We start from the raw sequence: 14,815 nt of genomic DNA, 5'->3' as shown, positions 1-14,815 counted from the left end.
ACATAAGAGCATACTAGGGAGCTCTCGTGTCGAATCAATCACCATATTAATTAAGCACATGTTTAAAAGTACAAGAAGGGCAAGCTCTGGGATGGCACTACACAGTGCACAATAAAATGTTTCCTCTTAAAACTGAGTGGGGTATTTGAATGTGAGACTTTGCTGATGTTTTCCTCTCTGTGTGAAACAAGTAATGTATTAATACTATGAGGTTAACTAGTCTTTTTTGCTCGTCTTAGAAAACTGATAATTGCAGTCTTCTAAGCTATCAAACAGATAAAAGGATTGAGCAAATCCAACTGGCGTAATCTTCTTCTGCTACAGATATAGGATCTTAATTTGAGCCAGTTTGCTACAGCAGGAAAATAATCCTGCAGCAACATGACATGTGATATATTATGTGTATTATAATAAATTGAACATTTTCATAAGGAAAAATCAAGTCTGAAATTTCAAAGTGGAAATTACAAACTCCAGAAGCCTTTTTAAAACTGAAATACACTACAAGTTTAAAATGTCCTGCATTGCAGGAAAGTTCTCCTGCAACAGGGTGATCAAATTAAGATCCTACATTTGTAACTAGCTATATAGAATGTGCTTCACTCTTTGATATTCAATATTATTCTAATCAATTTAGTCCAACACAGTGTGTTTCGTCGGTAATACCTGGAAAAAGAGTGAGTCATGACCTGAGCAGTGGTTGACTACATAGTATTAGACCCACAATAAGTAATTCTGTTCTGTTTATCTCCTCTCAGGGTTCAGATATTTTCTTGAAGGAATGAAGACAAACACAACACCATAAGCACCTGTCCATGACCATCCTGCATGCCTCCCCTGCTCCCCTGCACTTATCTACCATCCTGCATGCCTCCCCTGCACTTATCTACCATCCTGCATGCCTCCCCTGCACTTATCTACCATCCTGCATGCCTCCCCTGCTCCCCTGCACTCATCTACCATCCTGCATGCCTCCCCTGCACTTATCTACCATCCTGCATGCCCCTGTCCCCTGCACTTATCTACCATCCTGCATGCCTCCCCTGCTCCCCTGCACTTATCTACCATCCTGCATGCCTCCCTGCTCCCCTGCACTTATCTACCATCCTGCATGCTCCCCTGCTCCCCTGCACTTTATCTACATCCTGCATGCCTCCCCTGTCCCCTGCACTTATCTACCATCGCCATGCCTCCCCTGCTCCCTGCACTTATCTACCATCCCTGCATGCCTCCCCTGCTCCTTGCACGTATTCTACCATCCTGCATGCCTCCCCTGCTCCCCTGCACTTATCTACCATCCTGCATGCCTCCCCTGCTCCCTTGCACTTATCTACCATCCTGCATGCCTCCCCTGCTCCCTGCACTTATCTCACCATCTGCATGCCTCCCTGCTCCCCTGCACTCATCTACCATCCTGCATGCCTCCCCTGCTCCCTGCACTTATCTCCATCCTGCATGCCTCCCCTGCTCCCCTGCACTTATCTACCATCCTGCATGCTCCTGCTCCCCTGCACTTATCTACCATCCTGCATGCTCCCTGCATTATCTACCATCCTGCATGCTCCCCTGCACTTATCTACCATCTGCATGCCTCCTCCTCCCCTGCACTTATCTACCATCCTGCATGCCTCCCCTGCACTAATCTACCATCCTGCTGCTCCCTGCACTTATCTACATCTGCATGCCTCCCCTGCTCCCCTGCACTCATCTACCATCCTGCATGCCTCCCCTGCCACTCATCTACCATCCTGCATGCCTCCCCTGCACTCATCTACCATCCTGCATGCCTCCCTGCTCCCTATCATCTTCCTGCATGCCTCTGCACTTATCTACCATCCTGCATGCCTCCCCTGCACTTATCTACCATCTGCATGCTCCCCTGCACTTATCTACCATCCTGCATGCCTCCCCCGCTCCCTGCACTTATCTACACTCCTGCATGCCTCCCTGCCTCCCTTCACTTATTTACCATCCTGCATGCCTCCCCTGCTCCCTGCACTTATCTACCATCCTGCATGCTCCCGCTCCCTGCACTTATCTACCATCCTGCATGCCTCCCCTGCAATTATTTACCATCCTGCATGCCTCCCCTGCACTTATCTTACCATCCTGCATGCCTCCCCTGCACTTATCTACCATCCTGCATGCCTCCCCTGCACTTATTACCATCCTCAGCCTCCCTGCACTTATCTACCATCCTGCATGCCTCCCTGCTCCCCTGCACTTATCTACCATCCTGCATGTCCCCTGCTCCCCTGCACTTATCTACCATCTGCATGCCTCCCCTGCACTTATCTACCATCCTGCATGCCTCCCTGCACTTATCTTACCATCCTGCATGCCTCCCCTGCACTTATCTACCATCCTTGCATTGCTCCCTGCACTTATCTACCATCCTGCAGGCCTCCCCTGCACTTATCTACCATCCTGCATGGCCTCCCTGCACTTATCTACCATCCTGATGCCTCCCCTGCACTTATCTACCATCCTGCATGCCTCCCCTGCTCCCCTGCACTCATTTCTACCATCCTGCATGCCTCCCCTGCTCCCCTGCACGTATCTACCATCCTGCATGCCTCCCCTGCTCCCCTGCACTTATCTACCATCCTGCATGCCTCCCCTGCTCCCTGCACTCATCTACCATCCTGCATGCCTCCCCTGCTCCCCTGCACTTATCTACCATCCTGCATGCCCCCCTGCACTCATCTACCTCCTGCATGCCTCCCTGCTCCCCTGCACTCTCTTACCATCCTGCATGCCTCCCTGCACTTATCTACCATCCTGCCATGCCTCCCCTGCTCCCCTGCACTTATCTACCATCCTGCATGCCTCCCCTGCACTTATCTACCATCCTGCATGCCTCCCTTGCACTTATCTACCATCCTGCATGCCTCCCTGCTCCCCTGCACTTATCTACCATCCTGCATGCCTCCCTGCACTTATCTACCATCCTGCATGCTCCCTGCACTTATCTACCTCCTGCATGCCTCCCTCCTCCCCTGCACTTATCTACCATCCTGCATGCTCCCCTGCTCCCTGCAACTCATCTACCATCCTGCATGCCTCCCCTGCTCCCCTGCACTTATCTACCATCCTGCATGCCTCCCTTGCACTTATCTACCATCCTGCATGCCTCCCCTGCACTTATCTACCATCCTGCATGCCTCCCCTACTCCCCTGCACTTATCTACGTGTTGTCATGCAGCCTGCCTGTGGCATAGAGACAGGCTATAGCCCACAGAGAACACATATAAGCTCACTGCTAGAAGGGAAAATGCTCTTAATCTCATCATAATACCGCCACCTGGATATAGATAGTTCATATCCATCTGTTTGAATGTAAAACTGTAAGCTATATGCATAAGCACTTTGTCATTAAGGATAAGAGTGTTATGATTGCAAACGCAGAACATAACCGTTATACTGTAATAACTAGGTATAATAATAACCATGAATTATTTATCTAAATGATTTATTGTAATTTACAATACACTAATAGAAGTCATACTGTATGTATCTAGTGACAATATTAGCTATAGCTCCTTGGATAAATAGAGAAAATACTGTCACTGTCCATGCGCAACAGGAAAATAATAGATAACAGATAGTTAGCAGAGATCCTGCTGATGAGCATGCAGAGCTCATCTAAAGCAAGCATAATCTTTGTGTGTGTGTGTGTGTGTGTGTGTGTGTGTGTGTGTGTGTGTGTGTGTGTGTGTGTGTGTGTGTGTGTGTGTGTGTGTGTGTGTGTAGCACCCTTTTCCCTCTCTCATGCTGGCGGCAGAGAGATGCACCACCTGGAGTTGCCCACAGGAGGTAGTCACCAATCACAGTGCCTTACATTTACACCATTTTAGCAGACACTCTTATCCAGAGCGACTTACAGTAGTTAATGCGTACATTCTCGCACTGCTCCCCAGTGAACATCAAACATACAGCCCTGGCATGGCACACACCATGCTCTACCAACTGAACCACATGGGGCTGCCTAGTCAGAGCACAACTTTCCAGGGCACAGAAAGGAGAGGAGCACACTTGGAGTGTATCCTATCCTGTTCTATCCTATGACAGACGCTCAGAGCAACTGTCGCACAGGACTCCATCCATAATTCATGGCCATGCATACTCTAATTGTGTTGCCAGCCTGCACACTTGTACTGATGCCATTTAACAACCCTCTCTGCTGCACCACACGTGTATCACTTCACTCTTTCTGTGTCACTTTGAAGACCTGCGAGAAGAGAACTCTAAAATATTTCTTCCTCATTCTCACACGCCACATGCACACACTTTATCCATTGGTCTTAGGTTGCCTTGAGCTACGCCAAGTCATATAATTTGTCCCAAGTGGTGCAGCGAGACACTGCATCTCAGTGCTAGAGGCGTTATTACAGACCCTGGTTCGATTCCAGGCTGTATCACAACTGGCCGTGATTGGGAGTCCCATAGGGCGGCGTACAATTAGCCCAGAGTTTTCCAGGTTAGGGTTTGGCCGGGGTAGGCCGTCATTGTAAATGAGAATTTGTTCTTAACTGACTTGCCTAGTTAAATAAAGGTTAAATAAAAAAAAATAAAAAAAATTGATGCTCAACTGAACAGCAGTCAAAGCCATTAAGTGAAGAAGAAAAAAGATGGAAGCTTTACCCATAGAAATAGAATGTATAGAATGGGCGTCCCCCATTTAATTGCCAGGATTAGCGGGTCCAAGCTCGTTCTATTCATTCTATTTCTATGGCTTTACCAAGGTTCTGATAGACTCAGACTGCCCCCTGTAGACATGCAGTGCAGTTCACAGGGGAGGACAACCCATATCTGTATCTACACTGAAACTAGCAGCATTATTCTTCAAGGATGGTTATCCGAAAATGTATGCACTCACTACTGTAAATCGTTCTAGATAAGAGCTTCTGGTAAAATAATAAAATGCAAAAAAAAAAAAAAAAAAATTGTCTTAATGTCTCAAAGCATTAATTCTATTCCAATGCTTCAATGTTCAACCTAATCCTTCAATGTTGGTTATTTCTTGTGTCTCGTTATGTAGCTACTGTACAACATTTTTTGCATCTTTTCTCAAGCAAATACATGTGGTATTGAGATTAGATGGAGAATGAGTCAGTACACTGATGTAAAGCTCATAGAGTTTGCTATTAAGTACTACCATCTGGTGGTTGCAAAAAGGTGTTACTTATTTTTTACAACTCAACTGCAGTAATCAAGCACTGCGTGTATTTTCAAACAAATCTGTTATCAGCGAGAAAATAATGTTGATGGATCTGATAAGAATACCTATGTGAGAATGCTGTTCATAGACTACAGCTCAGCGTTCAAAACCGTAGTCCCCTCCAAGCTCAGCTTCAACCTTGGGACCCTGGGACTGAACACCTGCCTCTGCAAGTGGATTCTGGACTTCCTGACGGGCCGACCCCAGGTGGTGAGGATAGGTAACATCACCTCAACCATGCAGACACGCAACACGTGGGGCCTCACAGGGGTGTGTGCAGTCCTGTCCTGTACTCCCTATTCACCCACGGCTGCGTGACCACGCATGACTCCAACACCATCATCCAGTGTGCTGATGACACGACAGTGGTAGGCTTGATCACGGGCACGATGAGAGTTACTTGGTGTCCAAATCACAAAATAATTCAAATGTTCCACACACACACACACGCACACAGTTGTGAATAAGGCATGACAGCGCCTCTTCTGCCTCATGAGATTGAAAAGATTTGATATGGGCCCTCAAATCCTCTAAAAGTTCTACAGCTGCACCATTGAGAGCATCTTGACTGGCTGCATCACTGCTTGGTATGGCAACTGCACCGCCCTCGAACGCATAACCCTACAGAGGGTGGTGCGGACAGCCCAGTACATCGCTGGGGCTGAGCTCCCTGCCATCCAAGACCTCTATATCAGGCGGTGTGAAAAGACCCCGCCCAACCGAGCCACACTGTTCTCTCTGCTTCTGTTTGGCAAGCGGTACCGGAGCATCAAGTCTGACACCAACTGGCTCCTAAACAGCTTCAATCCCCAAGCCATAAGACTGGTAAATAGCTAACAAAATGTCTACATGGACTATCAGCATTGACCCTTATATTTTATTTGTATTTTTGCAGTCTCTATGCACACTCACAGGACTCTACACACTCATACACTCACACTCCAACACACACACACACACCCTTCATTTGCTCACACACACACATAACACACATTCATACTGACTCTACACACACACTCACAAAAAATCATCAGATACGCTGCAGCTACTCTGTTTATCATACAGTATATCCTAATGGCTAGTCACCTTACCCCTATACATATTTACCCCCGCCACCACTCCAATATCCCTGCACATTGTAAATATGGTATTGGAACTGACCCTGGAACTGATCCTGTATATAGCTTACTTACGTTCTCGTGTTTTTCTCATTTCCATTTCTCATGTGTTTTTGTTCTACTTTACTTTATTTTATAGTATTACTGATATTGATTGCTGCATTTTTGGGAAACAGCTCGCAAGAAAGGCATTTCACTGTACTTGTGCACATGACAATAAAACTTGAAAAATAAGTTGTGTACAACCAGGGGAAAAAATGGCCAGAAAATAGAGCATATAGTTGTGAAAGCATATAGGCCTATCACCTCAAACTTCCATACAAGTCATTGTAAAGCTACTTACTAAAGTTGTGAGCAACCTTCGTGTTGAGCATGATGTGAAGGTTAATGCTGGGCTCGGTGATCCCACCAAATGTTCCCAAATCTTGAACTGCAAATTGCTCATACAAGCGTGAAGTGTCAATTTCAATGTTCCCAGCGTTTCCCCGTGTCCAGCATGATTTCTCTATCTGCCAAGAGACCAATCACAATCACCACAAAGACAAACTGGATTCTCTATGAAATGCAATGATCCAGGAAGCTACGGAGACACTGTAGAGAATAATTCCCTACAGTCCTCAAGGAAATGAAGAAGTGGAATTTAGGTAATTCCTTATTGCAAACTATCAGACTAAACCTTCTCACGGATTGGACTCAAGTGTAGCGTCATATAAGGCGATATACCATAATATAACATAATTGACAATGTGCACGACTATATTACATGGTTCCAAATGTAATAAAGAGGGATAAATAAAACCATAGTAGTACCTTATCTGAACCAACCTCATCCCAGTGGAAGGCCCTGGTCCGCTCTGTTAGGGGTTTTCTACTGGGCTTAAAGGGCAATGGAGGAGGCATAGGAATGAAGGGGGGAGCTGGCACCATTGAGGGAATGGGTACAGGGACAGTGGCAGGGACATGGACAGGATCAAGGACTGGTGCCAGGACAGGGACAGGGACAAAACCAGGAACAAGTGCAAGACCAGGCACAGAATCAAGGGCAGGTGCAGGGGAAAGGACAGGACTAGGGAAGGGGACATTCATTAGTAACTTCACAGGGCTGCAGGGTATTGGGAGAGGCGAGGTTGGAGGTTTACTCTCAATCTTTTTTCCAGCCGATAGATTATCTGCACTGGAGACAAGATCTGTTCCTTGGAGGCCTTGTCCGTCAGTGGACTTGTTCTCCTCCAGAATGTCTTTGACATTGTCATAGATTCTTAAAGCCCTGTTTTCCTCATAGAAGTGCTCCGACTGAGACGTGCGTTTCCAGTTCAGGCATAGCTTATCTATGGCCTGGACCCAAGCATCCCTCTCCTTCTGGATGGCTTCTGTGCTTTTGGAAAGTTCTGTCACAGGTACCTGGAACCTGCAATACATCAACATCACTCATCTTAACTTCCTCTATTGGCAGTAAACAAACAATGGCAATCACTGAGCAAACAATTGAAATCTAAATGTATGGTATTAGATGTTGTCAAATAGAAGTGCTTATGGTGTGTTTATACAATGCATACAGTGATGAGAATGGTGTGTTGGTAGTAGCAATCCTCAACTGTTCAGATATGCTTCAGAATAATGTATGATTCTGTTAAAAAGTTACAACATTGTTGCTGTATTTAGATATGTAGATTAACTAACATTTGAAAATGTTTCATTGACAAAACAAATGACTACAAGAACACATAACCTAAATTCCTTATACTCGCTTCTCTCATCCTAAACATCTACCACCCTAGTCTCAGAATGGGTTTTACATGGTCACTCACTGATACTCATTCTTGTGAGTCAAAAGAGTGAAGGTGTCACAGCTGCGCGGTTTCTCTACACTCGCGTCCCCGTCTGAGAAATGAATGACAACTGGCAAGGATGACAAAATGACCATGTCCCCATCTGCACCTACCCCCCGGTGGCTGATGGGCAGCAGGGTCAGCTGGCCAGGATGAAGGTGAGCCTCGTACCTAACAACACAAGTGTAGATCACATCATGATGTAGATAGTAAACAACTTATAGTCAATGCAGGACTCTTCCAAACTTTGTAAAAACACTGTGCAGTAGTAGTAGTAGTAATTGTAATAGTAGTAGTAGTTGTAGTTGTAATAGTAGTAGTAGTAATAGTAGTAGTAGTAGTTGATGTTCTTGTTGTAGTAGTTGTTGTTGTTGTAATAGTAGTAGTAGTAGTAGTAGAAGTAGTCTAGTATAGAACACAAACATACTTCACCCATTTAAACGATGCCAATCCACCTCTCTGCAGGAACAGCAGGCCCTCCCTGAGGCTCTTTGGTGCTGGAAGCAGGGGATGCACACACATGTCTTCACTGCCCTCCACTGGATGGCTGTAGATGTTTCTGTAGATTATCTTGTTTACAAGCTGCATTATCTACACAACAAAACACAACATCAGTGTGAAGAAGTCTCAATCAAAAATCGTACGTGTCAATTGAAAATATAAAGTCCTCAAAATGTCTTCAAACTTTATTTAAAGAATGAATGGCCCGCTGTTAACCAATTAGGGGAATTGATTGAAATCTCTCACATCTCCTATGCCTATACACAAACCAGGCTGCTGTCCACCTCTATTACAGGTTAGGGATGACTCTTTTACCTTGTGTTTGTCCTCCAGTGAGGCTGCCTCCAGCTCATAGGGTTAGGGTTAGGGACGACTCTCTTACCTTGTTTTTGTCCTCCAGTGAGGTGGCCTCCAGCTCATAGGGTTAGGGACGACTCTCTTACCTTGTTTTTGTCCTCCAGTGAGGTGGCCTCCAGCTCATAGGGTTACGGACGACTCTCTTACCTTGCATTTGTCCTCCAGTGAGGTGGCCTCCAGCTCATAGGGTTACGGACGACTCTCTTACCTTGCGTTTGTCCTCCAGTGAGGTGTCCTCCAGCTCATAGGGTTAGGGGCAGGGGCGACTCTCTTACCTTGCGTTTGTCCTCCAATGAGGTTTCCTCCAGCTCATAGGGTTAGGGGCAGGGACGACTCTCTTACCTTGTGTTTGTCCTCCAGTGAGGTGGCCTCCAGCTCATAGTCATGTCTTCCTCTGAAAGATATAGAGAACTTGGCCCCAACTCCGTCATCGCAGCTCTTAACACACAGGAACGGCAGCTGCCGCTTTACGATGCCTTTCTCTATGCTGCACACCATTTTAGTGTTGAAGTCAATCTAAACATACAGTATAGAGATACACATTATTCTGAGATTATCACTGCTTTTACTCAATGATGCATGACATGGACAGTATGTACCAGCACACTACAGGCTTGCATTGTACAGTATTGTTATCACAACTCAGGAGTTGCTGTTTACTTACTGTAATGGAAGTTGTAAGACCTATTTACAGTTTTTCCCAATTATTTACACACTAAAACTGGCCCATGAGGCACAATGACCCAAACCTGTAACTAATTTACCAGAAGCAACACCAAATCTGCAATACTACTTGCACATGTTTTGCTTTACACTGAGACTATAACAAACATTTGGCAATTCTCTACCTTTGGCACAACCTTCACAGCTAAAATCCCTTGTGTGCAAATGAAAAGCAACACTGTTCAACAAGCTAAACTCAAACTTAGCAGAGAGAGGTGGAGGGTGAAGACTGCGGGAAATATAACAGATTATTGAAAACCCTGCCATCTTCCACAACATCAGAGTGAGCTTATCAACCATAGCCCGCATCTTGCATTTGTGGTCCTTTCTTGTTTGAGTACACACAAACAATTTAACAAAATATTAGTCTTTAGACTGAAAAAGGTTCTGAAAGTAGTGTTTTGAATATGTCACAGTGTGATCTCGTTTGTCACTACATTAGATTCATTTGATGTGTGTTTGTCTCATTTGTATGCAGAGTTTCATTTTGAGCAGGAAGTACATGATTTTGATTTCTGTGTTTCATTTTGCAAGATGTCAGTGGGGTTAGGGGAAATTGGCTAACTGTTTTGTGTTTTGTATTTAGAGTACCTGAGATGTAGTTTCAGCAAACGTGTGTTAACAGTTGGGAAAAACTGTAAATACGAGTTGTGATAACAACTAACCCAATGTCAAAAGGGTACCCATATCTGACTCGCCTGAAGAATGCGCTTCTGCCACCTGTAGCGGTTGTACTTGTAAACACTGAAGTTGTACTGGGAGGCTTGCTGTTCCTGCAATGAAGATCAATACACCAATGACAATGATGCAGGACTAAATGTTATGAACACATCAAAGAGTGATCAGAAACATCCAGTTCTACGTTGGTGGACAGGACAGTGGAACCCCATAACTTAAAAATGTATAGTGAATGACAGAATAACATGCATGACAAGTACTGTGTCGTGCGTAGATAAAGTCCATTATGCGTGTGCACAGACCGTCCAAGGTAACAGTCAGGCCTTGTTGTTGCCATGGTTTCCTGTGCTGAATTCAAGACCCAGTAGTATAATACCTATAGCCTGGTCCCAGATCTCTTTATGCTGTCTTGCCAACTCTTGAGGCCAATGCGTGACAATGACCATAGGAGTTGGCAAGACGACACAAACACATTGTTGTGGAGGTATTGTAATACTGGGCCTTGGCAAAATAACACAAATAGATCTGGGGCCAGACTACATAACAATACCTCTGTGGCCAGGCTTTGCTTTAGCTGCTCCTGGTTGCTCCTCCTGGCCTGGTTCAGGGCGTCATCGATGGTCAGCTCCCCACTCTTCACCTTCATCATGATGCTCAGCTGCATCTCGTTGCTCAGCTGAACCAGGAGGACAATGATCACAGATGAGCAATGCATATAAATTGTAGCTAGTGTTCCGAATGCACCGAAATGATAGCTAGTGTTCTGAAGGCACACAAATGATAGCTAATGTTCCGAAGGCACACAAATGATAGCTAGTGTTCCGAAGGCACATAAATGATAGCTAGTGATCCGAAGGCACATAAATGATAGCTAGTGATCCGAAGGCACATAAATGATAGCTAGTGATCCGAATGCACATAAATGATAGCTAGTGTTCCGAAGGCACACAAATGATAGCTAGTGATTGCGAAGGCACATAAATTATAGCTAGTGTTCCGAATGCCCATAAATGATAGCTAGTGTTCCGAATGCCCATAAATGATAGCTAGTGTTCTGAAGGCACATAAATGATAGCTAGAGTTCCGAATGCCCATAAATGATAGCTAGTGTTCCAAAGGCACATAAATGATAGCTAGTTTCCGAATGCCATAAATGATAGCTAGAGTTCCGAATGCCCATAAATGATAGCTAGTGTTCCGAATGCCCATAAATGATAGCTAGTGTTCCGAAGGCACATAAATGATAGCTAGTGTTCCGATGCCCATAAATGATAGCTAGTGTTCTGAATGCCCATAAATGATAGCTAGTGTTCTGAATGCCCATAAATGATAGCTAGTGTTCTGAATGCCCATAAATGATAGCTAGTGTTCTGAATGCCCATAAATGATAGCTAGTGTTCCGAAGGCACATAAATGATAGCTAGTGTTCTGAATGCCCATAAATGTAGCTAGTGTTCTGAATGCCCATAAATGATAGCTAGTGTTCCGAATGCCCATAAATGATAGCTAGTCCGAATGCCCATAAATGATAGCTAGTGTTCTGAATGCCCATAAATGATAGCTAGTGTTCTGAATTCCATAAATGATAGCTAGTGTTCTGAATGCCCATAAATGATAGCTAGTGTTCCGAAGGCACATAAATTGATGCTAGTGTTCTGAATGCCCATAAATAATAGCTAGTGGTTGCGAATGCCCATAAATGATAGCTAGGTTCTGAATGCCCATAAATGATAGCTAGTGTTTCGAATGCCCATAAATGATAGCTAGTGTTCCGAAGGCACAAATGATAGCTAGTGTTCTGAATGCCATAAATGATAGCAGTGTTCCGAAGGCACATAAATGATAGCTAGTGTTCCGAAGGACACAAATGATAGCTAGTGTTCCGAAGGCACATAAATGATAGCTAGTGATCCGAAGGCACACAAATGATAGCTAGTGATCCGAAGGCACACAAATGATAGCTAGTGTCCGAAGGCACACAAATGATAGCTAGTGTTCCGAAGGCACATAAATTATAGCTAGTGTTCGAATGCCCATAAATGATAGCTAGTGTTCCGAATGCCCATAAATGATAGCTAGTGTTCCGAAGGCACATAAATGATAGCTAGTGACCGAATGCCCATAAATGATAGCTAGTGTTCCCAATGCCCATAAATGATAGCTAGTGTTCCGAATGCCCATAAATGATAGCTAGTGTTCCTGAATGCCCATAAATGATAGCTAGTGTTCCGAAGGCACATAAATGATAGCTAGTGTTCCGAAGGCACACAAATGATAGCTAGTGTTCCGAAGGCACATAAATGATAGCTAGTGATCCGAAAGCACAAATGATAGCTAGTGATCCGAAGGCACACAAATGATAGCTAGGTTTCCGAAGGCACACAAATGATAGCTAGTGTCCGAAGGCACATAAATTATAGCTAGTGTTCCGAATGCCCATAAATGATAGCTAGTGTTCCGAATGCCCATAAATGATAGCTAGTGTTCGAAGGCACATAAATGATAGCTAGTGATCCGAATGCCCATAAATGATAGCTAGTGTTTCGAATGCCCATAAATGATAGCTAGTGTTCCGAATGGCCATAAATGATAGCTAGTGTGTTCCGAATGCCCATAAATGATAGCTAGTGTTCCGAATGCCCCATAAATGATAGCTAGTGTTCGAATGCCCATAAATGATAGCTAGTGTTCCGTAATGCCCAAAAATGATAGCTAGTGTTTCTGAATGCCCATAAATGATAGCTAGTGTTCTGAAATGCCATAAATATAGCTAGTCGTTCTGAATGCCCATAAATGATAGCTAGTGTTCTGAATGCCCATAAATGATAGCTAGTGTTCTGAATGCCCATAAATGATAGCTAGTGTTCTGAATGCACAGAAAGCTTCACTTTGCATAGAACAACCACTGGCGTAGAACACACGTCACAGCCCCCACAAGGCAGGAGGGCCCACAAGCTTTGGGGGCCCTCATTTCTTTCAATCGTGAATAATGATTAGTGAGAAAGTTACAGACGCACAAATATCATACCCCTAAGACATGTTAACCGCAAAACTGAGCTAAGCAACTGAGAACAACTAACAACTAACACAAGCACCTGTCAAACGAATGTGTCACAACAGGAAAAAAAACATCTTCATTTGTCTTTGTATCAAACATTTTATATTTAGATTTGTGAGAATCTTAGTTCCTCTTTAGTGACAGAATAGAAGATCTGCATGTCTGGAATGAAGGAAGTAGAATGCCCAGAGGAAAGTACCCACACAACTTCCTCACAGCTTGTTTCATTGTTAGTATAGAAGCTTACTGACTATGCTATTACAGTAATACTGAATAACAACTATTTCTACGGTCCATTTCTATGGTCCTCTGTAGCTCAGTTGTTAGAGCATGGCACTTGTAACACCAGGATAGTGGGTTTGATTGACCCAACCACCCCAACATATAAAATGTATGCACGTAAGACTAAGTCGCTTTGGATAAAAGGGTGTGCTAAATGGCATTAAACAGATATACAGTTATACAAATCATGACAGTCAACATGTCATCAACAGTTCAAGACAGAGAATGGAATACCAGAGAATGTGCCTTTTCATTGAAACGAACAGCGTTAATCATAATGTCATTGCTTGGAATGAGGATGTTGTTCAGTTACAGAGGCTGAAATGTCATAATCTTACCTGTGGCACAGCTACTGAACCTTTTCTGTCTATCAAAGAGGGGTTTTCGTTCCTGGGCCCTGCCCGTGGCAACATAATGTACGGGGTTTAAAAAGAAAATCTCAGCAAAACTTTCCTGTCTAGAATGCATGGAGTGTTTCACCTAATTTACAGTAACACTTCCTTTAAAAAGCCAACTAAGAGGAAAGGAGAAGAAAAGGGATTTACCGGGCTCTATACCCCACCCACCTATTAGATTTCGCATCTCTCTGGTCTCTATAGTTTCTACAACGCTCAACAAACGGTGTGTCAGTTCTTGAGTCAGTTCATGTTGTGACATGCTCATGCAATTCGTTTTTGCCCGGTAGTCTTTATTTCATAATGTTGTGGTTTTGTCTAAAAGACTAGGCCTATTAAGGAGATAAATATGTATAAATTGTTGCATATTGTGTTTATATTTTTGTTCAGTATATATACAGTATATATATATACACAGTATATATACTGAACAAAAATATAACGCAGCATGCAACAATTTATAACGATTTTACTGAAGCAATTTAAATAAATTCATTAGGCCCAAATCTATGGATTTTACATGACTGGGCAGGAGCGCAGCCAATCAGAATGAGTTTTTTTTCACAAAAGGAAATAATTACAGACAGAAATACTCCTCAGTTTCATCCGCTGTCCGGGTGGCTGGTCTCAGATGATCCTGTAGGTGAAGAAGC

General features: G+C 44.1%; 1 protein-coding gene across 1 annotated transcript in view; it reads right to left on the bottom strand.

Annotated features, from left to right (window-relative positions):
• The window catches only part of LOC111966744 (protein diaphanous homolog 1), a 45,956-nt gene extending 31,611 nt beyond the window's left edge, over positions 1-14,345 (bottom strand). Inside the window, exons 1-8 of the mRNA XM_023991644.2 lie at positions 14,106-14,345; positions 10,978-11,103; positions 10,448-10,522; positions 9,369-9,542; positions 8,596-8,759; positions 8,148-8,339; positions 7,150-7,747; positions 6,683-6,848 (exon numbers count right to left, since the gene is read on the bottom strand). Of these exons, the coding sequence (XP_023847412.1) occupies positions 6,683-6,848; positions 7,150-7,747; positions 8,148-8,339; positions 8,596-8,759; positions 9,369-9,542; positions 10,448-10,522; positions 10,978-11,103; positions 14,106-14,180 (1,570 nt within the window). The 5' untranslated portion in view covers positions 14,181-14,345. The remainder of the gene's footprint in view (positions 1-6,682; positions 6,849-7,149; positions 7,748-8,147; positions 8,340-8,595; positions 8,760-9,368; positions 9,543-10,447; positions 10,523-10,977; positions 11,104-14,105) is intronic.
• Between the last annotated feature and the right edge of the window lie 470 nt (positions 14,346-14,815).

The sequence above is a fragment of the Salvelinus sp. IW2-2015 genome, linkage group LG7 (genome assembly GCF_002910315.2).
Source record: "Salvelinus sp. IW2-2015 linkage group LG7, ASM291031v2, whole genome shotgun sequence".
In the NCBI taxonomy this organism is placed as follows: Eukaryota; Metazoa; Chordata; class Actinopteri; order Salmoniformes; family Salmonidae; genus Salvelinus; species Salvelinus sp. IW2-2015.
The sequence above is the reverse complement of the archived record's forward strand: the minus strand, read 5'-3'. Positions and strand labels throughout refer to the sequence as shown.